Source organism: Brassica napus, chromosome A4 (genome assembly GCF_020379485.1).
Source record: "Brassica napus cultivar Da-Ae chromosome A4, Da-Ae, whole genome shotgun sequence".
In the NCBI taxonomy this organism is placed as follows: domain Eukaryota; kingdom Viridiplantae; phylum Streptophyta; class Magnoliopsida; order Brassicales; family Brassicaceae; genus Brassica; species Brassica napus.
In genome coordinates, this window is record NC_063437.1 from 751562 (window position 1) to 777291 (window position 25730).

At 33.6% G+C, this 25730-nt stretch overlaps 4 protein-coding genes and 3 long non-coding RNA genes across 10 annotated transcripts; 5 read left to right on the forward strand and 2 right to left on the reverse strand.

Annotated features, from left to right (window-relative positions):
• The first annotated feature begins 2458 nt into the window (after window positions 1-2458).
• Window positions 2459-3382, forward strand: LOC106447757. The gene has a single exon (XM_022718931.2). It carries the CDS (start codon window positions 2459-2461, stop codon window positions 3380-3382), a length of 924 nt encoding a protein of 307 aa, XP_022574652.2.
• Window positions 3383-3841: 459 nt separating this feature from the next.
• Window positions 3842-5590, forward strand: LOC125608406. Its single transcript, XM_048778881.1, has one exon. It carries the CDS (start codon window positions 3842-3844, stop codon window positions 5588-5590), a length of 1749 nt encoding a protein of 582 aa, XP_048634838.1.
• A 1760-nt stretch (window positions 5591-7350) lies between these two features.
• Window positions 7351-8467, forward strand: LOC106449060 (BON1-associated protein 1). The gene has a single exon (XM_013890871.3). The coding sequence runs from the start codon at window positions 7480-7482 to the stop codon at window positions 8032-8034; it is 555 nt and encodes a 184-aa protein (XP_013746325.1). The 5' UTR covers window positions 7351-7479; the 3' UTR covers window positions 8035-8467.
• A 4429-nt stretch (window positions 8468-12896) lies between these two features.
• LOC125608252 lies at window positions 12897-13930 on the reverse strand. The gene is made up of 2 exons (XR_007339228.1): window positions 13381-13930; window positions 12897-13300 (listed from the first exon to the last, which is right to left on the reverse strand). It is a non-coding gene; the product is annotated as an uncharacterized LOC125608252 (long non-coding RNA).
• A 1478-nt stretch (window positions 13931-15408) lies between these two features.
• Window positions 15409-16002, forward strand: LOC111215307. The gene is made up of 2 exons (XR_002664306.2): window positions 15409-15533; window positions 15766-16002. It is a non-coding gene; the product is annotated as an uncharacterized LOC111215307 (long non-coding RNA).
• Window positions 16003-19777: 3775 nt separating this feature from the next.
• On the forward strand, window positions 19778-21346 carry LOC106449061. The gene is made up of 2 exons (XR_001289053.3): window positions 19778-20928; window positions 21071-21346. It is a non-coding gene; the product is annotated as an uncharacterized LOC106449061 (long non-coding RNA).
• Window positions 21347-21566: 220 nt separating this feature from the next.
• Window positions 21567-25154, reverse strand: LOC106445013 (polygalacturonate 4-alpha-galacturonosyltransferase). 4 transcript variants are annotated; one of them, XM_048778300.1, is made up of 11 exons: window positions 24963-25154; window positions 24726-24887; window positions 24602-24627; window positions 24473-24532; window positions 24262-24387; window positions 24121-24157; window positions 23992-24038; window positions 23566-23903; window positions 23131-23488; window positions 22082-22660; window positions 21567-22006 (listed from the first exon to the last, which is right to left on the reverse strand). In XM_048778300.1, exons 2-11 carry the CDS (start codon window positions 24883-24885, stop codon window positions 21731-21733), a joined length of 2007 nt encoding a protein of 668 aa, XP_048634257.1. In that variant the 5' UTR covers window positions 24886-24887; window positions 24963-25154; the 3' UTR covers window positions 21567-21730. The 4 variants fall into 4 exon arrangements, with proteins under 4 accessions (XP_048634257.1, XP_048634256.1, XP_022573557.2 ...); XM_048778299.1 differs by having other exon boundaries at window positions 24121-24160; XM_022717836.2 differs by having other exon boundaries at window positions 24121-24160; window positions 24954-25051.
• Window positions 25155-25730: the final 576 nt, after the last annotated feature.

The window sequence follows — 25730 nt, forward strand, 5'->3', positions numbered from 1 at the left end:
AGTATTCTAAAATAATAATATGTGTGAAGTAAACAAACCGAAAAAAAAAAAAAAAAAAAAAAAAAAAAAAAAATTTCAAGAATAGTTTCTAGAAATCCATAAATAAAGTCAAAACCTCTCTGACACAGTTTCCAATGCAGAACCAATGGCTTGTTCCTGGCCGCGTTTCCGGCCTGAAACCACCGTCCGGTGATGCTGATGACCCCTCTCCTCCCCTGATCCCGCCTGACCCTCCCGACTCACCTCTTTCCCCCCATCTCTTCCCTCCTCTACCTCCTTCTGCTACCAACTCCCCCCGCTCCACTGTCCCTCTTACTCCTCGTAAAGGGTCAAAGAAGATCTCAAAAACTGCTGTTGCTCCTCCGGTATCAGCTGGATCTCAAGCCCCACCCACCAAAACTGCCACTACAGAACATATATGTGATGGCCAAACTGATTCAATGTCTGGATCTGGAAAAACTACTGTTCCTATATTTGGTTCCTTTCAAAACCCTGAAGAGATCTACAAAACCATTCCATCCAAAAACTCTCCCTTTAAAACTAACAAAGCCTCATCTCAGCCTTTGACCAATCAACACCCCCCTCCCTCAACTAATGTCGAGCTACCCCCTTCCGTTAACCCCAGTGACCCACCATCAACACCTCCTGTTACACCTCCTGTTACTACAGACCCGCTGAAAGTCCCCCCCGCTACTGCGTTCCAACCTAACATTCCTCCTGTCTCTCCTTCTCTTGTGGAGAGAATCCGTCGCTCTGAAGATAAGACTCTCTTAAGATTAGCTCCTGTCACCATATCATCGTCAGGTAGACCTAGAGTGCTTATCCCCGATTCTGTATTCCAGCAAGGGGCTGAGCTGCATAAAGATTTCATAATCTGTTACTTCAATGGGAAAGCCCCCCCATTTAGCCAGATTCAAAGTGTTTCAACCATCTCTGGGGCAAAGGAAAAAGGTTGGAAATTCACAATAACCCTCTGAACAGATCTGTTTTGGTTAGGATACAGAGTGATTACCTGAAGCAAAAAATCCTCGAGAAGTATATTTGGTACGTCGGTGATTCTATGTTCCATACTGCTCAATGGTCCTCGGAGCATTCAAAGAGTACCCCGCCGCTGAAAGCCATCAAGATATGGGCGCATCTATCAGGTGTCCCCCTCGACCTAAGACACACAAAAGGGTTGAGTCTTGTTGCGGGGCTTGTGGGAGAACCGAAAGAGACGGATGACTTCACAAGGAATTTAGTAAGCCTTACCTTGTCCCATGTCAAAGTGGAAGTAGACTTAACAAAGCCTCTGCCCTCCATTGTTGAATTCGAGCGGGAGAATGGAGAAGTGGTCGAAGTTGCGGTTCATTACCCGTGGGTCCCTCCGACGTGTTCTCATTGTCACGAGCTGGGGCACATAATACGCAACTGCCTCCTTTATTCCCCTCCTCAGACAGATCCCCCTGCAGGCACTGGAAAAAAGGGAAACCAAGGCCCTGTGAAAAGTGCTAAAAAGTACCAACCAGTTGCTAAAGCAAGTCAAGGTACCTTAAACGCCTCTAGCTCTAGCAACTCCGCGCTCCCTGCTCACATCGCTACTGATACTGGCCCACCAACTATCTCGAACCAAGGAGCTGATACTGATCTCATGGAAACCTCTACTTCCGACCCCCCTCTCCCTGCTCATAAACCTTTTAACCCCTTTTCCACTCCTGAACCCCCCCCTTAGACCTTCCCTCAAAAGATCTCGCTCCTCACCAACCCTCTCTCCTCCTCTTACCACAAATTCGAATCCTTTCACCCATCCAAAAGCCCCTTTCAATCCTCTCCCCTCTTCACACCCTCTCCTCCTTCCCACAAATGATCACCATAAAAAAGCCTCCACTTCTACCTCAAACTCTTTTGCTATTCTGGATGTTCCCATTCTTACGGGAGATCCAACTAACCTTTTTTGATGAGTGTAAAACTCTTTTTTTGGAATGTTTGGGGACTAAATGAACCGGACAAGCATAGACCTTTTATTTCTTGGCTAAATACTCAGCAGCCTCTTTTTGGTGCTATCCTTGAATCACATATCAAAGAACCCTCTTTATTGCCCATTTTTTCTAAACTATGCCCTGGCTGGAAACTAAGCTCAAACCATATCTCCGATCATGATGGTAGGATTATCCTAATCTGGAGAGACTCTTTAAATGTTCAGATCATATCCCAATCCAGCCAGTGCATCACGACTAGGATCTTTTTACCCAATCAGGCTCCAATCATCTTCTCTGCGGTCTATGCATTCAATGTATGCTCGGATCGTGAAGCCCTCTGGGCTGAGCTCCTTACCCTCCATCAGGACCTTGAACTGGACAACCATTGTTGGATCATTGGTGGTGATCTAAATCAGACTCTCCACCCTTCTGATCACTCGGGAACGCATATCACTACCCCAGATGCTCAAATGTTCCAACTTCAGGACTGCTTTCTCCAAATGGGAATGTTTGACCTCCGCTATATTGGCCCCCATCACACCTGGACTAACAGCCAGCCTGATAATCCTATCTCTAAAAAACTCGATAGACTGCTTGTCAACTCTACCACCCTATCTACCTTCCCAAACGCCTTAGCTTCCTTCCTACCTCCACTTACCTCTGACCACACCCCCTGCATCCTTGACCTAGCTTTCTCCCTCCCTAAAGCCGGCTCCCAACCTTACAAATTTCCTAACTACCTGACCAAACACCCAGGGTTTCATCAGCTGATCCATGATGTCTGGTTCCAAGTCGGAAACATGTGCCAAACGCTTGCTCAACTGTGTTGGAAACTAAAAGTCATAAAGAGTGATATGAGAGCACTAAACAAAGATAATTTTTCACAAATTCAAGAGAGAGTGAGTGAAGCTAACCGTTTGCTTCAATGTGCGCAGGTTGAGGCTTTGCAGAATCCCACTACTACCACGTTCCAAGTAGAGAGAGACTTGCACCAGAACTGGACATTCCTGAGACATATAGAGGAAATATATTTCAGGCAAAGGTCAAGGATAAACTGGCTGAGAGAAGGAGACCTAAACACTACATACTTCTTTCGGATCTGCCAAGTTCGGGCAAGCTACAACTCCATTCGTGCTTTCCTGACTCAAACTGGTGACCTGATAACAGACCCACTGGAGATGAGTGCGCTAGCAGTTACACACTTTCAATCAGTCCTTGGGCCGCCTCATTACTGCCCTCCTGCTCTACTCTCTCATCCGGCTTGGTTTCAGGACCTGTTAGGCTACTCTTTCCCTGAAGAACAAAGGCAGAATATGGTGTCAATCCCTTCAAATGAAGAAATAGCGAATTTGTACTTCAAGCTTAATCCAAACAAGGCACCTGGCCCTGATGGACTAACCTCAGCATTCTTCAAGGCTACTTGAGACATTATTGGCGTGGAAGTGACAACATCGACCAAGAATTTTTTTGCTTCATGTTTCCTGCCTGCAACTGCAAATGCCACAATACTGACATTAGTGCCCAAATTTCCAGGAGCTTCAAAGATTACTGACTTCAGACCGATTGCCTGCCTCAATATTGTCTACAAAGTCATCTCACGACTCCTAGTAAAAAGACTAAAGCCTATCCTGCCTACTCTGATATTGCCTAGTCAAACTGCTTTCATAAAGGACAGATTACTTGTGGAAAACACTATCCTAGCGGGAGAACTGATAAACGGCTACCACAAGAACAAGGGCTCCAAGAAAATTACCATCAAGGTCGACATTGCGAAAGCATTTGACACCCTCTCCTGGGAATTTTTATTCTCCTGTCTTCAAGGCCTTCAACTGCCACCTCAATTTGTCTCAAGGATCAGAGCTTGTATCTGCACAACAAGCTTCATGTTAGGCTACAATGGAACGGTTAATGGGTTCTTTAAAGGGAAGCGTGGGCTTAGACAAGGTGACCCTCTATCACCTTACCTGTTTGTGATTGCAATGAATGTATTATCCCACATGTTGAACAGAGCAGCGGCACAAAGCAGGATAAAGCTTCACTCCAACTGTCACTCAATGAAACTGACTCATCTTTCCTTTGATGATGATCTATTAATCTTTATTGATGGTTCAATTGAGTCGGTGCAACAGGTTCTGCAAGTTCTAAAGGAATTTGAAATGAGATCGGGATTAGCAGTTAGTATGCAGAAAACAAGTTTTTTTGCATCAGGCCTTACCAGTGAAGAAGTGGAGACTATTCAGGCCTCTACAGGTATGTCTCTTGGCCACCTCCCCTTCCGATACTTGGGTGTTCCTCTCGACTCCAAGAAGATCACTCTAGCAAACTGTGAACCTTTGATCCAACAAGTGAAAGCTCGGTTCAATAATTGGTCTGTCAAATCTCTCTCCTTTGCGGCGAGGTTACTACTCATCAAGACTGTCATCTCTGGCATCACAAACTTCTGGTGCTCCACTTTCATCCTCCCCAAAGCTTGCATAGCGCGGATCAATTCTCTTTGCAGCATCTTCCTGTGGAAAGGAAACCTTGAAGGTCATAACTCGACGAGGGTCTCATGGGAAACGGTCGTCCTCACAAAAAGGCAAGGAGGCTTGGGAGTAAAAGACCTCAACACTTGGAATAAAGCTTGTTGTCTTCGACTAATTTGGTTGCTGTTCTTCCGTCACGACTCGGTCTGGGCTTCATGGTTCAAAGAAGTTATCCTCAAAGGATCGATCAACAACTACTGGACCACTACTCCAAAACAGTCGTATTCTTGGTTCACAAACAAACTCCTCAAGCTCAAAGATACTGTCTTTCCATTAATAAAGCTCCGGCTTGAAAATGGAATTACAGCAAGGTTTTGGTTTGATAACTGGACACCGTTCGGTTGCCTCTATGATCACTTGCGCGCCTTTCAAACTCGTCTGGGGATTCCACTAAATGCCACTGTCTCCTCCCTTTACTACGGTGGAGCATGGCACCTCCCCTCAGCCAGAACTGATCGCCAACTAGAACTCCTCTGCTACCTGACAACTGTCCAGCTCACAACAAATGAAGACTATTATGATTGGATAATAGAGGGTAGGACTTCAACAAAATTCAGAACTGGAGAGATATACGCTTACCTCGCTGAAGACAGGCAGGATGTTCAATGGCACAGTGCCGTTTGGACCAAGCGAGGGATCCCGCGTCATAACTTTCACGCGTGGCTTGTGGTGTTAGATAGGCTTCCAACGCGTGACAGACTTATCAGATGGGGTATCCAAGTGGATCACCAGTGCCTCCTCTGCAACTCCTACCCTGAAACGCGTGATCACATATTCGGGAACTGCAACTTCTACCGACAACTTTGGAGCCTTGTTGCAAGGAGGATTCCTATCGCTCCTCGGGCAAATTGGATGCAGACACTAGATCAGATGATCTCATTAACTCAACCGACGTCCTCCAGGCTACTCACTCTCCTTGCTTGGCAGGCGACCCTCTACTGGATCTGGAATGAAAGGAACTCCCGGTTCCATGCAAACCTCTTTCGACCAGTTGATTCTCTGTTTAAGCAGATTGATGGCCAAGTAAGGAATAAGATTCAGAGCTTTAGAGAGTCAAGCCCTATCCTATCCTCTCAGATGATTCAGCAGTGGTTTACTCATCAGTGATGTGAAGACTTGATTGGGGCTTCAGCTCTCCGTTTCTCTCCCGTAACTTCCCCACCTCCCTTCCGATCTGCAACTCCATCTATTGGGCTTTAACAACTAGGATTTTTACTTGGGTTCTATATGTGATTCAATTGGGCTGGGCTCTTAACTATAGCTTTTAGCTTGTAAAACTTTTTTGGTCTCATGCTTTTTAATTTAAGAATGCCTTTTGCAAAAAAAAAGTAAACAAAACGATAACTTATCGAAAAACATGACTATCTTAACAAAAGTGAAATTTTCATAGAATGCGAATTTTCTAACATTCATCACTATACTTTAAAGTTCATTTTACACGTCAAAAGTTCATATATGCTAAGAAATCTCGTGCTGTAGTGTGAGAAAAGAGAGGCATATTTATGGAAAATGCGAGCACATAGATTACCAAATAATAATAAGGAAGAAACATACGAGTACTTTCGTTTGCTACGCTTGTTTCATAGCTGTTTGAACGCTCCTTATTTGACAATGAACCAGCCCTGCGCATTTATCACGCCGCTGGAGTCGGCCGGATATTTCTCGTCTATGTTGTTATACTCTTAAGAAAACACTACTCAAATCATATGTATATGCAAATTAAGTTATCTCTTGCCATTCATGTTAAGAAAATAGTGATAAAGTTATTGCAAGATTCGAAGTCATAATCAGTAATCAAGAAAGTAGATTTAATATACGTTCACATACATGACACATATATAGATATTTAAAGTATGTTTGTGATTGAGTGGTCACTTCTTACCGACCTGGTGAGGACTAGATCTCCCCTTTTGAACTAATCCGGTTAGGTCGGTCAGTCAAACCAACAAAAGCAAAGCAATACAATTCATCAGAGCATCTTCGATCCACTCTTATATTTACTTCTATGATAGCATTTATAAGTAAATTACCTCAACTCAATTCTATTTCTATTTAATTCTCTACAAATATAAGAAAAAATAGCAATTCTCTACTTTTATTCTATAACTAAAAATTCTTATTTTAGAAAATACATTAGTGAACTCCACCTCTATTATATAATTCTTCTATTCTGAAGATAAAAAATAGCAAAATACATTATAAATAATTTTAGTATTGTGTGTTTACTACTATATAGGCCTTGCCCCTGATAATCTATCCACAGACATATTAAAAACGAATTATTTTACTTTAAACAGATATTCTCTCAATTTTATTTTACGCTTAAAATTAATTAGAAAAATATTTATTTTTATAAAATTTATTTTACAAAAAAATATCATTAAAAAAATTAATTCAACCGATAAAAAAATAAAGTATTATGTAATTGATCACTAATATCAAAAATATATTTATTTTTTATTTAGAATAGTGAAAACATCGCTTAATTTTGTGTTGTATTACTTTAGGCTAAAATTAAATAAACAACGTAATTAAACAATCACAACAAAAGATAATTTACACAAAAAAATCAATTTTAATTTTGTTATGCCACTATTAGTACTAACGCACTAATTATATATATTAAAGATTACTTTAATTTTAAAATGTATATTCCTCATATCGAATAAATACTTTAAACTAGTAAGAAATTTACTAATGAAAGAAAGATATCTAAATTTAAAAAGTCTTCTTCTTTTTTGTCACGTCTTTTATTTTTTGTATTTATGTCACGTCCCTTTTATTCCTGTAATGGGAAATAGAGAAGAAGAATCGTCGCGTCTTCATCCCAAACTTCCACTGTCACCTTCATTCGACCCTTGTTTGTATTTAAGACATATGATGTTGTCTCCTCTATAAATAACACCCACGGTACTTCTGGTTGATGATTAGAACTAATACGTACATACACATTTGTACATACTAAGTACTAACCACACACAAAATATATATAACCTATGATATATTTAGGCAGAATAGATCCTCTGTTTTATACAACAATGACAAAAACACTTGAGATTGACATAAGATCCGCAGAGGGGCTCAAGATAAACCGGAGACTGATCAAGAAGAAAAAGACTTTCGCCGTCGTAAAGATCGGCGAGAAGTCTCGATCTTCGGATCTGGATGACTCGGGAGGAAGCAATCCAACGTGGAACTTCAAGTCGGAGATGCCAATGAAAGGGAGTGTACAGTTTATCTCCATTGAGGTATTTTATCGAACACGTTGTGGGCGTGATAAGAAGATCGGAGAAGCTCGGATTCCAGCGACGGATTTCATGGGAAGGTATTCACACGAAGGTCATTTGAATTTCTTGAGCTATAGATTAAGAGATGAGTATGGTGATAAATGTGGAATCGTGAATGTTTCGATTGTGGTTAAACCCCATTCCACAGAAACGACGACGATGTTCATGGCTTCTTCTTCTTCTTCTTCGTCTGAGACGCCGTCGATTGATGGGTATCGTGGTCGGATTGTAACTGGACTTCCCGTTTGGCGTGTGACAACATAAACTCGTGTTTGGTCTCCACCATTTGCGATGAACACGCGCCGTAATACTTCTTGTCCGACGAAGAAAGACTTATTATTACAGGAGTAACTTTTTTGGTGTGTGTTTCAACGGCCGACATAAACTGGTGTTTGGCTTCACGTCTGTCCTAAGGATTTTTCCAATTCAGAATTGAGGAAGAAAGATGTGATTAGTGGGGCTTTTTTTTTAATACAAGAAAAAAAATGAGTTTTGTTGAATGAAATTGATTACAAAGTTCAAAATAAAGTCGAACTTGTAATTGTGATATTTTAAGAACTTGTTCTGGAAAAGACATGTTCATCGTACAAGAGTTCTAAAAGTTATTGGCACTTGCATAGTTACATTATTTATAACCCAATAATCACTTCACCACACATCTAAACAATATTAATTTGTTTTCAACTGCAAAATTATACTCCCTCTATTTCAAAATACATTAAATTTTAAGATTGTGCACAACTATTTAAAAACTTGTTTTTTATCTTAAAAATATCATTAAAATATAAATTAAAAGTTATTTAATCAATCATAAAATAAACTACAAAATATTATTGGTTACACCGTTTTTGATAAAGTGAAAAAATACATTGATATATGAAAACATTATCTATTTTGAAACATCAAAAACTCTCTAAAACATCATCTATTTAAAAACAGAGAGAGTATATTTTTTTAAGTATAATAATATATTAACCAAAGCTCAAGAAAATGATACGCATTGACAGAGCGGGGATCCAACGTCTAGCACATAGAACGATTAACCAGATGCGTATATTATTAGTTAAGATGTGTAGACGTTTATAAATTATAACCGTATACTAAATATATATAATCTTTTTTTATCAAAAATCATTATGCACAAATGTGAAATTTCTATTATTTTATATTTATTTGATTTTATATTATAAGATATTAGTTATTATATTTTATGAATAATAAATTATATTTATACTATTAAAATGGAATCATTCACAAAAATCTACTTAAACAAAGTTTTTGCATCCTTTCATTAATTATTATTTTTGGTCTTACAATATATGATATATTATCGTAGCTATTTTTATTTTAACTATAGCACCTAATGATACAATCTCTTATATATTAATTGAGACGCATTACAATATTTTTTATAGCCATGTATCATCACTAGAATGATTCTTAGAATCCTTAGAAAAATATGTTGGTTCATCTAAATATATAATAAGTTTTTTATTAAACTAGCTATAAATTCATTATTAATATCCTTTATTACTTTCTTAAATAAAAATTACGGAATTGCTTATTATGGTTTAAGTATATATGAAAATAAATAATTTTGAATAATAAAGATTTGATAAAAATTAATGTATCTTCTATCATTTTTTTAATTTTAAACTATTAAAATAAATTAAAAAACTACATTAACCATATAATAAAATTTAGATTTTTCTGTATATGCTATATTTTGAATTTTTAAAAACTACCATAAATTACTAAAATTGTTAAAAATCTCACATTCAAATTTTGTGATACATGGTTTAAACTTTTTGTTATGAAAAATACAAATGATTAGAAAAACATATATATATATATATATATATATATATATATATATATATCATTTTAAATTAAACTATATAACATATAAATTACATAAATATTTAATTTAGAAATTTACTTTGAACAATTTGTTTTAATAAAAGCTTTGAAAAAACATTGAAAACTTATTTTTTTTTAAACAAATGTAAATTACTAAAACTATTAGTCCCACAATGAAATTTTTTTTATCAGTAATATAATTTTTTTTGCAATAAAAGATACAAATGATTAAAAAACTCATATGAGTAGAAATCATCATTTAATAGATATAAATATTAAAAATATATTATACATGTTAATATCATTTTATTTTAATTATATATGCTATCAAATAGAAAAACATATTGTTTGGATTATAAAATTTATTTATATGTCCGCACCAATTTAATTATATATGTAATAGTTACTGAGTTTTTAGTTATTCAATACATATTTATTATTTCATAATATGTAAGAAATATAATACATCAAATAATTATATATGTAATAGTTACTGGGTTTTTAGTTATATCTAATGTAAGAAATATAATACATCAAGGTGCGGATCTTAAGCTAGTTAATATATTAACACAATAACTATACACCTTCAATTTTAATATATTTACCATCAAATCAATAAAAGTCAAACTTCCACACCTTTATTATATTATAATATATGTAAAAATGAATACAGTTTGATTTTTTTACAAAACTTTCTAATCCCAAATCTAAACGATATAATCAACAATCTAAGTTTTTATTAAATATTGATAATTGTACATGTTCAATATTTAAACAATATTCTTTTCAATATATTCATAAAAGTCTACGTTCCATCTTTTTTTAACATTCCATATTTACAGAAATATTAGAATATTTTAAAGATACACGGGATACATTATCATTAATTTTTAAATAAAAGGTGACAACATCAACGGATATTACCATTTAATTTGTTACCAAGCTTGTAGGAAAATTATGGATTCAAGTGTTACAGTCAATTTCGATATTTATAGCATACCTAATTTCTTCATTCACTATAATATAAGCCAAAGCTCACATTGCCTTACAAAATAAAAACTACGACTACTACCAAAATTTATTCTTCTTATTTTCATTTGAGATTCTATGTTTTTTAAATTCCGTGGAAAATAATAGATTACTAACTTTTGTATTTTCAGGGTTTTCGGGTTAACGGGTGCCGGTTTACGGATTAATAATGGGTTTTTGGGTTTTATTATATTTTCGATTAATAGGTTTTCATTAAATTTAAATATAATTTGCAGAAACATGTCAGTTGGTAGAACCTATGTAGAATGGTACATGAATAACATAAGCCAGTCCGGATTATATAAGACCACCGGGTTTATGAATAGTATTTTAGGATATTTGATTATTTAAAAATTAAATATAATTAATATATGTAAGTATATCATTTATATTTTAAAGATTTAGGTACTCATTTGATCTCTGGTTCGGTTACATTTTGATCTGTTCAGTTATTTATGAAATTCAGTTCAATTTTAATTTTGAGTTTTCAGTTTGGTTTTCGGCTCCGGATAAATGTTCTCAAACTTATAGACTATCTTATATATAAACTCATTTAAAATATTTAATTTAGAAAACAAACCCGGTTTCTAATATTATTATTATTATTATTATAATTGTTTAGGCGGATTAAAAGTTAGTCGTTACAGTTTTATAAAGCTTAATGACTAGACAATCGCCTAAAACGCTTTTTAAAACATTGATATTAACTAATAAAATTATGGTTTGATTGGCAAAACAATACACCAAACATAAGAATACAACATTGTAATACTTAGAATTTAATCTATTTCAAATAAAAGAAATAATTCTAGTTTTACCGATCTACTCTAGTTGGTTCTAACAATTAAACTATTTTATATATTTTGTATTTGGGTCACAAATTTATCACTGAATTACTGATGTCTAATTTACAGTTATAAAAAAAGAATAATAATAGTAATAACTGTATAACATATATTAGTCAAATACAAATCGTTATCCTAACTATATATTGATGTAACTAATATTATATTGTTTTTAAATGTATAAATATGTATAGTTTATAGTTGATACTGATAGAAATAAAAACTAGTATACAGTACAATACGAGTTTAAATATTTAAAGAGTGACAAACTGACAATGATGTATTGATGTTAAGATTTTAAAGCATCAAAGAATGTTTATTCCATATGCATGGTGCATAGTTTATGATATTATCATAAAATTACTCGCATGAATAAATGAATTAACAACTAATTATGGATATCTTTCTTAAATTTAAAATATTTTTTTTTCATCTGTGGATTATATTAGATATGAAACCAAAGTTCCCAACCAATTGCAACAACTCGATCAAGAGTGAAAGTGAAAGCTTAGTGTAGGCAATCTTGTTTGGCGTTTTTTGGGGATGACTTGTACGTCTGTTTGGGTGTTTAAGTCTCAAATTTTAAATCATGTCGTCATTTTTAAAAAATTGTTTTGGTGGTAACCAGGCATTAAGAATCACAGTTGACCTACAAAAGGAAAGTTGACCCATAGTAAGAAAGATGACCCAAAAAGTATTTAAATTTTGTTGCAAGTCCACTGCGCGCTTAGAGAAGAGATAAGACTTACACGGATATCTCGATTCTCTGCACGTGGAGCCCCTTTGGAGGATAAAAGCACCTGTGGTGATTGGGTCCATCACGACCGTCTGTCTGACTGTCAGTTCTGACATATGATGTGGTGGGCATCTGAGCATTCCGTTTTATTTGAACTTTGCTCTCTTTTTTTTTTTTTGATGAATTTAGTAACGATTTGTATTGCTTTTCCAACTAGTTTTAGTAAAAGATTGTGGGCGCCGCTGGGCCGATTGTTCCAAATTTCTGGAATTGCGGCAAAGCCTGAACCAGATCCACACTCTTCTCTCTCGTTTAATTTAACTCGAATTATCTTTAGAACATAACCATAACATCACATGTCTAGTTATTTTTATTGAAGATTTTTTTTGTCAACTTATTGAAGATTCATTAATACCTATATTTCAAAAGTGAGATCTATATTTTAGAAATAAATTTCGACATATTAGTAGAAAATGCTTACAACATTTTTTAACATGATACTATCAGATATAAATCTTTATTAAACAATTAAATGCAATGTAAATACGATTCAAATATTGCAAACATAACCATCAAATGTGAATTTCATAGGGTAGATATACTTATCAATTATAAAATTATTTTATAATAATTATTAGTTATAAAATTATTTAATATAAGAAAATAAAAATAAACTGTATTCGCATTCTCTGATCCACCTCACCACAATGACCTCGAGAAACATTTTGTTCAGCCGAACTATTTACTTATTGCATTTACAACTACATAAAAACGATTAGAAACAAAAACAAGAAGTTCGGCTTTGTTTTCAAAACAAAACTTCTTGTTCTTTCCTCTGTATTGGTCAAAAAATAAACGAGGTGTAAAGCAGTGTGTGATGATGATGAGCTCATGACATTCGCATACATGAACTCAAGAGAGCAAGTGAGAAACCAAGCTTCTTCCTTCTCTCACACTTGTTCACTGCCAACTATGTTGATCCTTAGCCATTTGTCTACACAAAAACTGTGGAAGTGGTGCCTACAAGGAAGCTCTACCACAGACGAATGCTGCTACACTCCTGCAACAGGTTATTTTCGGTTATGCTCTCTCTATATCAAAAACTCTGGGAAATAACGTGCTTTGATTCTGGTTACTTACTGCATCATCGCTAGATATCCCTCCTTGAGTTTCCAGGACTTGGCCATTCACTTTCTCAGAGTTCTTTACAGTCAGAAACTTGCATTTTGAAAGCCTCTCTGTGTTCAAAAAAAAAAAGAAAAAAAGAAAGCCTTTCTATCTCTTCCTAAAATATTAATAGCAATAAAGACATACAAAACTAATTAGGATGCATCAAGAGTAACATCAATGAAACAGAGTAAAGAGTACATTCACTTCAACATTTGTATACAATCTTAAAGAGGGAAACTTTACCTAGCTCGATGATCATCATCATCGTCTTCAATCTTAAAGATGGAAACTCTAACGGTGTGAAACGTCCATCGCCGGAGAAGAAGAGTCGCGATGGATTCATTTTCAAAGTTTCGAACTTTCGGAGAATTAAAGAGGTAAAGGTTGGATTTTGGGTAACCGGGTTGATCCGGAATGGTCCGAATCTTGATGGGTCGGGTTTGATATCGCTGGAAAGCTGCCGACTGTTGGGTTTTGATGACCTATGGAAAGTGAAAACGACAAGAGAATGTCTCCGTTGACGTTAATTTTTGCAGATTCTTGAACTTAGTGATGTTACATTCTAACACGCTTTGTCAACGTTATTTTTATTTCACTAAAGTCTAAAACTACTTTGCATTAACCGGGCGATAGCAGATAAATTGTCATTTACACTTTTTTTTGAAAAGAAAAAAAAATATAATGCTTATTTCTCTCAGATTTATTTGTCAATTTTAAATATTTTGGAAATATAAATTATAATTCTGATGTTATAGGTAAAGACCATGTTACTATATTTTCAATGTTACATCAAAAATAAAACCAATTAAAAATATACATTTGAATAATAAGCTGTGAATGGTATGGAATGAAATTATAAATATATTGGATTATATAAGTTTATAAGTTTCAAATCATGGCCTTATCTGAAACTGCAAATTTTAAATAACATCTTCATGAAATTTACTCCGTCTCAGTGTTTACGTGCCAATATAAATTAGCGATTATATTTAATGTTAGGAAAATATCTATAAATTTTGATTCGATTTATTATCCATTTTGATTTGAACGGAAATTTTGAATATCCTTAACTCTAGAAAGTAAAGTAAATAAATATTCAATAAAATAAAGCAAATAATAAATACTAGTATTTTTAAGAATAGATATGTTCAATGGTCTTTATAAAAATATATCCAAATATATATATATTAAATGGCTATTATATTTTATGTAATTTTAAGAACACATGTTCAATCTGGTCCTTTATATGATTATTTTAGTTATTCAATTATAACTTATACATTTATTACATAAACTATACATTATATAGTGCACTTAACACATTAGAAGTTGACGAATTAACCGAATTTTGTTTCAAAAGTTCATTTAAGTATTTTGTTTTATTTATAGATATGATGTGTTTCTTTCCAATGTATTCCTATTTTTACTTATAAATAGAGATGTATTTATTTCCAATGTATTCCTCTATTTTTATCTATAAAAATGAATATTCTCAAAGATTCTATTTAAATTTTACAACAAGTTTTATTTATTTATGAAAGTTAATAATTAACACCTATGTATTTCTAATTTTTACAAGGTTTTCATAAAATTGTGATTTGTTTTAAATTAAATTTTCTTTAAAAGACTATTATATAAATATAAAGTGTATTCTATATTTAAAAAGCTGTAATTTCTAAAAAACTAGTTGCTTTGGTTACAATTATAAAAGTTTTAAAATTAAAGGGCTAGTTTGTAAATAAAAAGATTAACTTTATATTTAGAGGAAAGAAATAGCAATCTATTTTAGATGAAAAAATATAGATGGGTTGGAATAATTTTTCTTTTATTATAACATTTATTAGGTTCTATTTGTTTTCACTTTAATAATTTTGTAGAGATCTTTCTTGTTGTTTTATGACTTTCTCATTTGGAGCGGTCAACTAACTACTAGTTGTTTTTGTCCTTTTACTTTTATAATTCGTGATATTTTGTAAATGTAAATGTTCACATCCAATATATATATATATAGTCACTAACACAATACGTACAATTCCATTCATTCTGAAATTTCCATTTTAGTTGCATCATTAAAATGACTAGAGCCAACGTTCTTGCTCTTTGTATGGTGGTTCTTGTTCTAGGTTTGTTTTACATTTGAATTATATTAAATATTTTCACAATTATGTTATTTAATGGTCTTTTGATAAAATGTTAAATGTTGTTTTCTATAAAGGGCTTAGAATGTTAAATGTACTATTCATAATTTCCGACAACGATTAGATAAATAAGTTAAAAGACGAAAATTACAAAGATAACTCATTTTTAATTTGATAGTTTTTTTTGTTAACTATATCTTTAAAAATTCATTATTAGGAATGATAATGGAGGTAACAGAAGGACAAGAATGGTGTCATGATTATATGACAGGAAAGCAAAAGTGTGAAGCTAAACATTGTGCTGCTCAGTGTAAACGGAAGTGGAAAGGCGTAGGCAGATGTATGCCATCAAGCACACAGTGTCTATGCACTTTTAAATGCAACAAATGATTTTTTTTTTTGTTATCTATAAACTATCATCGATATTTTAATAAAATAATGGGTTAAAAAGAAATTGCACTCTTTTCTAATATTTATGCGAATGTGAATTATGATTTTAGTTATTGGCTTGAACTGTAAATTTCTATTTTGGCACATGTGCACTATCATCTGTTGATGAATATCAATACTAGCAAATTTTGAAAAAAATATAAATACTAAAAATTAAAAATTGCATGTGGCGATGAATTGGGAGAATGCGAAAATTGTATGTGTTTTTTTTTTTTTTTTTTTCAGAAATAAGAGAGTGCAAATTGATGTTTTAACATATGTATAGAAGTGGTAACAGAAGAAAACATGCAAGAACCACAAATGTATCATGATCTCGCAGTAAAAACAAACTATAATGATAGAAGAGGAAGAGCTATGTGATGGAGTAGAGGATGATCTACATGTTTTTTTTCATTGTCGAGTAGCCTCACACAAGTCTGGGAACTGGCCCCGATAATCGCTAAACCCTCTCAGTTAACGCCTTCCATTGCAACCTTGATATCACTTGGCCCGTCCTTCATGGTACTACCTCCAGTGAGTCTAAATGTCCCCTTCTGGCCATGGCTCCTATAGAACCTTTTGGAAAGCAAGGAACAAGCTCTGTTCTGAGAATAGAACCTTTTCCGCTATGGAAATTATAACGAAATCCATCTCTGATGCTCGTGAATGGCAGCAGGCTCAAGACCAACCTGGCACACACCCTACTCAACCACCCCTAACCCCTTCTCGATATGGTCCAACCCGTCCTTCTCCCTCCACTACTGTCTGTAACGTAGATGGTGCATGGGACGCGCGTACAAAGAACTGTGGTGTTGGTGGTGTTTTTTCAGGTTGGAAAGATTGACCTTATTAGCATTTCTTGCAGCTTTGTTTCATCGGCGATTATGGCTGAGACCATCGCCATCTGGGCAGCGATTATGCATGCCGCTTCGTTGAACATCAAATCCCTAATGATACTGTCTGATTCCCTGTCCTTAGTGAAGTTGTTAAAGGAGGGAGGATCGGCTCCAGCTTTGTTCGGAATTTTGTTCGACATCTATCACTTTAGCTCCTGGTTTGATGTTATCTCGTTTTAGTATATACCGCATTTGAGTAATGTGATGGCTGATTATGTGGCAAAGTCAGCTCTCTCATTGCTAAACTCAACCTCCTCCAATGGAGTGTAAACTGATCTTATTATGGAATGAACATGTGTTTGATCAAAAAAAGAAGAGGAAGAGCTAAAGTTTGTTGACTCCAAAATCTGGCTAAAATATTAATGATTCGGTCGGATAAGAAATATGAATTCTCAAGACTTTTTAATGATTTTTAAAATTAAGAAAGTCTAATTAAAAAAACAAAATTAATCAAAAAGTCTGTTGTTCTAATTCAGTATTAGAATATCTGTACTTATTAACCAAAAGATAGTCCACACTAAAAAGGCTATAAGAAACTGATGATTTTACGATTAAATTTTATAATTTTCTAAAAAAATTGTATACATTTTTGAAAATTTTAGTAATAAAATTGTATAATTTAAAAATATATAATTAAATGATATTTCAAAAATTTTAATGCCATATTTGAATATATTTATTTTAATGATGATTTATGTGTTATTACCATATTCTAAAAAAAATTCCAAAAATATAAATTGACATTAAATGTAATATATGAGTTTTTATCATATTTTTAAAAGCATATTAAAAATATAAATTAACATTAAATGTAATTGTCAATGTCATATGAAGTTATAAGCCATGTTATCAATTTTAGTAGCCATGTGATATCATATTATTTTTAAGAAAATAATTGTAGAGAGGATATGTGGCAAAATCACTTCTCAAATAATGTATAGGGGATAACAATGATGTTTTATAAGAACCATAAATTACAATAGTCAATAACTACAACACACTACATGGTTTTGGCGGTCTCATTCTTTTCCATTCAACATGTTGAAAAATTTAACTCTATTAATAAAATTTAGGCTGAGAAACTATTTATCCACAAGAAGTAAAATATAGCATCAAATATCTCCTGAACTATGAGAACATTATATTTCCCCAATTAAAAGTTACAGAATTATTTCCCCACAAATGTTGGTTCTAATGGTTTGTGATGTAAACCATAAATCAAACCATCAAACTCCCCAAAATAAACCAGACTAGAATGAACCAAGAACAAAAACCCAACCCAACTTAACCAGGTTTGGATCGTACTCAAAATACTTTCGTGGTTTATTGAACATAACCAGGTATTAATTTGGTTTTATGACCAGGAAATATGCTTAAGTGTTTCTTTAGAAAAAGTAAACCAATTATAACCAACATTTAGGGGTCCTCAGATTTCTAACTTTATTTTTAAGCAGATATAAGTGTGAAACTTTATTTCAGTGGGATTGAAATCTGTAACTTTTGATTCGGGATATATAGAACGTGGTCATAGTTGGAGAGACATCTGATGTTATATAATAATTTTCAAAGAAAATAGATAGTCGATCCGTTAAATTTCTAAATAGTATATCTTATTTTTTTTCCTCAGCATCTATTTAATATTTGTTGTTTCAAGATTTTTCTCATGTATGATATCACACCATTAATAATAATAATTTATGATGTTAATATCTGTTTTAATTTTAGCTAGCTTCAGATCCGTAATTATAAACCACATTATTATTTTTATATAAAATTTAATTCCGTAAAATATAGATACTGATTTTAATTTTTTTTTTATTTTCAGTGGTAATGTTATTTTTATTAATAATTAAAAATGTGTTGATAATTTTTTAAGTATAGAATTATATAGTTTACTAAATTTAACTTATTTTAAAGCTTAAATATTTTTATTTATTTTGTGTGTTTTCTATTTTCTTAGAAAATTGTGAATATATTTATGAAAAATGAATATTTTTTAATTGTTTTTGCGTAGTTAATACTATATAATTTTATTTTTTTATTTATGGTGAACATAAATATTGTATACTATATTGTTCTTAATTTTTTTAAACCTCTTTACAAACTTAGTGAGGAGAATGTTATTATTTAGTTTAATATTAGATCATATTTATGATACATATATAATGAAAATATATTTTATTTTTTTTTGTTTAAAATAAAGCAAATATGATTATATTTTAGTTTATATGAATTTATTCATATTTTCAACTATTATTCTTGTAAATAACAAACAGTGACAAAATTACTTTTCTCACAATGTTAATCTATTAGTATATAAGAGATGCAATGATTTTTAATAGAATTCAATCACAAATCATTATTTTATAGAAATTTAGTGTTATGTGGCACCCATTTGCTTTAAGGGAGATTGGGTGAGATAACTATAAAAAAAAAAAATATTTCACTAACTAAAATCACACTGTTTCTCTTCTTTTTTTCTTCCTATCTCTCTCTAGTTTTTCTATACAAAACTTTTTTTTTTTTAAAAATATTTCACAAATAACCCCTTTCCTTAATGGGTCTGTCAATATGTGTGTCTAATAGGTGAGACCGACCGACCCAGTGTATAGTTAGTAGGTGGCGTTGAAGTTGTAAAAAAAGAAAAAAGAAACAAGGAGTATTATTCAATCTAGCAAAGGGCAAAGAGTCGACAAATATCTTTGAATCCTGAATTTATTTATACTACTTCTATTCACTCTCAATTTTTTTGATATTTTTAATTTTACCTTTTACGAATAAAAATAAATATTAATATTCAGTAAATTACAAATATCAAAAAAATATTAATATTCAGTACCAAAAAACAATAAAGTAAATCACAAATACTAAAATTTTAAATATCTGGATATTCGATCTGATATATGAATATATAGAATGATATACATATATATATATAACATATATGATCCATTGTTATATCTAAAAATTTTAAAATTTTATTCACAAATTTGATTCTTTAGTTCCCAGTTATTGACATATTGTTGTTTTACACTATATTTTATTTAATTTTTAGATTTTAATTTACTTTTAAAAGAATTTATGAATTTAAATGAATATCTTATTAAAATAAATATCTTGCTGAATATACGGACCTATCTGGCATAGTGATGAAGTAAATCAAATAATAAAAATGTAGATCTGGACAAAGCGGAAAGAATCACAAATACTTTCAAAATTTAGTATATATGCTCCTTGCCCATCCTTAACTCAAGCAGAAAATATTTTCTTGCAGTTGTGGAGCAGTATCGTTTTTAAGTTTTTTCTTAGACTGTGGACCTTTGTTTTTCTTTCAGTCCCATACTTTCATTTTTCTAACATTTCCTATCTTTTTCCTTTTTTTTTTCTGTATAATAATTCATTTTACATTTAAGTTAAAAGTATTCCACTACTTTATTCTATATTAGTATTTTATTTATTTTCTTATGTCGAAATCATATGAAAATATCTATTTATAGAGTATAAAATGATTAATTTGATATATTAAGGATATAAAAATAAATTAATTTACTATAAATAATTATCTTAAATAATTATAATGTGTTATAAGATCCCGAAGTTATAATAGTCAATAACAACATAAATATGGTTTTGGTGGTCTCTCTTTTCATTCAATACAATATGTTGAAACACTTTACTCCATTAAATTTCTAAATAATATATTACTATATCTTAATGATTTTCAAGAATCTATTCAATATTACTTGATATTTTTTTTCCAGATTTTACTCATGGATGATTTATTATGTCCATATCGGTTTTTAATTTAATTAATTTGTAGATATCTTATATGACTTGTTCTGTTCAAAGAGTCTAATTAATTACTAGTTGATCTTTTATTTACATTTATTACAACTTATTATTGCTAAAATGCATTTATTACATTTTTTGATACCATAAATATATATATACGATGTTCACAAGTGCAATACAATTACATCTATTCATTTCTCTTGTATCACACAAAATGGCTAAAAACACAACTTTTGCTATCTTTATGATCGTTCTTGTTCTAGGTTTGTGTTACATCTTAAAATATGTTAAATATTTTCATGCTTCTTCTTTATTATCTGATTAGTTTTTGTTCAACATCTTTTCATTTTTATAAGGACAGGAATTGAAATAATATTAATATCTGTTTTAAATATGTATTGTTAGGGATGGTGATGAAGGAGACACAAGGACAACAATTGTGTCATGAACGTTTTATAGGAGCAACCCCATGTGTACCTCCACAGTGTGCCGAACAATGTACTGCAAAGTGGGGAGAGAGAGCGGGAAGAGGGACATGTCTAGGAGGGCCAGGACCCGCCAATACCTGCCTCTGCACTTTTAAATGCCAAATTTGATTCTTTTTTGTTACTATCATCAGCTATATTGTAATAAAATAATGGGTTGAAAAAAAAAAGAATATTTAAATCTTTTTTAGTTTAATGCGACTGTGAATTTTGATCTAAACTATAAACTGGTAATCTTAGCATTTCTGTCCTAAGTCAGATGTATCCATCATAATCAATATTACCAACAAAAAATGCAATGTTTAGAAAAGTTGCAGAATCTCTGCATTGGTTAATCTCTTGGCTAAACAATGCTTCATTCTTTCACAGGTCCTTACACCAGGATCTCTATTAAGATATTATCGAAAGAAACTCAATAAAAAAAAGTGTTCTTTAACCCGACCAAAAGAAATTACTAAACAAAGATATGAATAAACAATTAACAATGTGTGCAAATTAAAGAGGAAAACAATGGGGGGAACAACATAAGATTAGGAGTAATTACCTCAAATCATCTAAACAAAGATTTAATTTGATTAATTTATTCATGAAGGTTGCATCTACGAAGATATGGGTGATCAAACTGGATATACTTTGTCCAATACGGTCGATACTTGGACATAGCTAACTCCAACCACGGTTTCATGTTCCCATTGTAATGAACCACTGCTGCATTCTCAATGTCTTTCTTTGCTATACTCGGGTTATATCCAAGTCCCAGCACATGCCACGCCTTGTTCAAAGGATGTGTTAGTCCGTAAAACGTTATTAATCCTGGTGGTAGTGTCCCTAGCTTCCACAGTGTCCTGTTCTCATTCTAAACAACAACAATATAACCATAATGAGCAAACAGTCATGTGACTATTGATGCAAAGGGTGAAGAGTTGTTTACCATGTTTTGCCACTTGTGGTAGATACCAGTGATGTCTCTCTTCTTCCACTCCTTTAGGTCGAACATGTTCATGCCATAAGCCCATCCACAAGCGTTTGGATTGAAGTTCCTCGCTATATGAGGATTCGAGAAGTTGAGATACTTGTCGAACCTGTGGAAACTCTCCCCGCAGGTTTCAACGGCACCGTTGACTTTGCCGTTCAGGTTGACTTCCCAGAGTGGAGTCAGGTCTTTCTGAACGATGATGTCGTCGTCCAGGAACAGGATCTTGTTCAGCTTGGGATAAACCTCAGGGAGGTAGAATCTCAAGTGATTCAACATGGACAGGTACTTTGGGTTTCTGTATTTGAGATTAGAGGAGCCTGAAGTTGGATGATCTGCTTTGAAATAGAATTCCTTCATTGCTGCAGATTCAAGCTGACGAAGAACAGGGCAGTATGATGAGTTGAGCCACTTAAACTCATCCACGTTTTCCACATGTATGGTTGCCTTTCCAGGTGGGTTTAGGAGGAACCACATGTTCATTGCTCCGAAGTTGAGTTTATCCGTCACAAGGTGAAACACATGCTTCGAAGGATCCTGCCCAAACAAGAAAAACTTTTAATTCAACTCTGCAACTCATGTCAGTAGGCATGCGGGTTCGGATAGTTTGGTTTTTGATTAGTTCGGTTCAACATAAAACTTACCAAATTAACCCAAAATAAAGTTTGGTTCCGGTTTTGAAAATCCTACCCTAAGTTTTTGATTTGGGTTATAAATTTTGTTAAAATTTCATATAAGTTTGATTAAATTCAGTTAGTTTGCCTATTTCGGTTAGTTCGGTCCGGGTTTTTGGTATGGTTTGGTTATAGTTTTTTTCAAGAAAATCAAAGTAACCATTTGCCGGACCGAACCGAAAACCGAACTTTCCAACTACAAAAAAACCAACCAAATCTAACCAAACTAACCAAAATTTTCATTTCGGTTCGATGGGTTCCGTTCAAAATCCCATCAGGGCTACACATAGAGGTATAAGCACGAATACAAGAGAGAGTGGATAACTGTTTTACCTTGGCATTCCTGATGGCTGAGTTCACAACCACTGATGCAGCCAACACGTTGTCAGAAAACAAGGCATAATGGTAAAGATTAGGGTTCTCTAGGTTTTCACTGCGAGGGAACTTTCTTTTCTCCGGAGAAAGAAGATAGTAATCGATGGTCAAGCGCATCGACAGACAATGGATAGCATTTGGAATAGTTTTCGCTGCTAACTGAGCCAAGAAAGTACTCTGCTTCTTTAAGCTCCTGACTTGTTCATCAGCGGTTTGAAGCATTGCTCTCAGCTTTCCAGTAACCAGCTTGCAGTCATACAACTGCATCTTCGCCTTAGCCAAGACTTGACCCATGTCTCTCAGTTTATCATGTGCACTACACGTTAATGACTTTTATCAGTAAAAAAAAACATAATTGTAATTATAACAGAAACGTTAAAAGATGCTCTTTACCTCCGAGGAAGATCTGAATCAGTTGTTGATTCACCCAAAACACGTTGGCTGTCTTTAATCCGGGCCTGGAGTTCTTGTAACAGCTCAGTCTTGTTCTTCAGTTTTGCGAGACCACTGTAGACTCTAGCCATGATCACTTGATCCCTCATCAACCGGATGTTCGAATCAGAGTTGTCGTTCTCGTTTTCTCTTCTCCAGATACTGTATTTACCAAGGACTGCGGAATCAACAGACTTGGAGCGCTCGATGGCCGCGTTTTCGAGTTTCAAAATGGTGTCGTCGTTGTGGTGTTGGACTAACTCATTTGCTCGCCTCTCACGTCTTTTCTCTCTTAGTTGCTGAATATTTCAAAAAAATGGATAAATAAAAAAATTGGTAACAAAATACTCAGTATGAATTTAAGGTAAAAAATAAACTGATGATTACCCTTCTGTATAACTTTTCAGGTGTCTCAACTTTCTGATGGCTACCACCTACATGAGTGATAATATTTGAAGAGTCAGAGATGGTATCAGCTATTGCAATTTGCAACTTGTCAAAAGAAAAGCCACTTACCTTTTGAAGTAGTGTCACGTTTTGATGTTGTTTGATTCTGCTTCAAGTGTATCAAAACCATGAGCAAACATACTCCAGGAAAGAAACACGCAAAAAACTAACAAAAGAGGCAATGATCAAGTTACAAACTAAACTACACACCTGAGGGTTTCTAAAGGAAGTGTCTACTTCCACTTCACGCCATGATGGTGACAAATTGTTTTTCTTGAAAGAATCAAGGCTAAAAGGACCCAAATCAGCTGTGCTAGCAGTGATAACATCTAGTACCTGAGTAAGAAACGAGCTAAATCAATGAAAAACCAAGGAAGAAAGAACAAACCAAACATAGTTTTAAGCTGATTAAGACACTTGCCTCTTTAGAGAAGAGAGATCTAAGAGATTGCATAGCTAAGCGTTCTCTCCAGTCAAGACTCTGCAATCCAACCAACCAAATCCAATGAAACAAACACATAGAAAAGAAAAAAAAGTTTTAAAGCCGCACCTGCTTCACAGAAGCATTTGCATAATCTGCAACAATGAAAGTAAGTGCTCATCAGCAAAAACAAACAGATTAAACGATCATCATCAGTGTCACTTCCAAGCAAATGATTTAACGGCAATGATACCGTTAGAGGAATCGATGTATAACACTCCACGTCCAACGAAGAAGAAGAAGACGAGAGGCGCGAACACACAGAGAAAGACGGAGACGACAATGGCAGATCGAGATCCACCACCTCCGCCTCTGATCCGGTTAACTCCGGATAGCCCTCGCTTCAGCGCCATTCCTATCCAAAATTACGAAAACTCTAAATCAAGCAACAAATCGAATAATGGAGGAGTGAGAGAGAGACGAATCATACTCGGAATCTACAGGAGACGAAGGAGAGAGATTTGAGAAGAATCAAGCGGCACGAGTGATACACTAACACGCCATTGCCAATTAACCAATCATAGGCGGAGATCTGAAAGCACAACCGGCGACGAAGAGGATGATGTTTGCTGCAGTGCTATCTAATCGATCTCTTTTCCGGTTTAATCTAAACCGAAATCGTACCAGACGAAAAAATCAATTTGACCTTAATGTGGGCTTTCATGTTTCAGCCCATTAATCATTTACTGGTCTTTGTACTTATTTAAGCCCAAAATGGGATTCAGGCATATATTACATTTTCATTCACTTTTCATCTAGTATGAAATGATTTTTATAAATTCATTTACATGAATGTGATGAATATAAAATCCTTTACATAATTAATAAAATGATTTTTTTTTTTGGTATATTGTGGCGCCTCTAGTGATTGTATTTTAGCCTTTGTAAAAATGTGAAATGTGGAGTTTCTTGGAAAAGAAAGTGTTTATGGGGGTTTTTAGCTTCTTCTTGTAATATTGATTGCATTAAGAACCTTGGTAGATATTATCGCCAGATGGTCAGAACCACTAATATGTATATTACAGTTTCACGATTTACTAATTTACATTTAGCACAACAAATTCAAAATGCTCCTGCATGTTCTGACCAATTAAACCTTCTTGTACATGTTATAATTGGTTCCACACCGGTTAAGCAGACCTATCATGGAACACACAAATGTTATTTACCATTCATACAAACCTTGACGAAATCATAG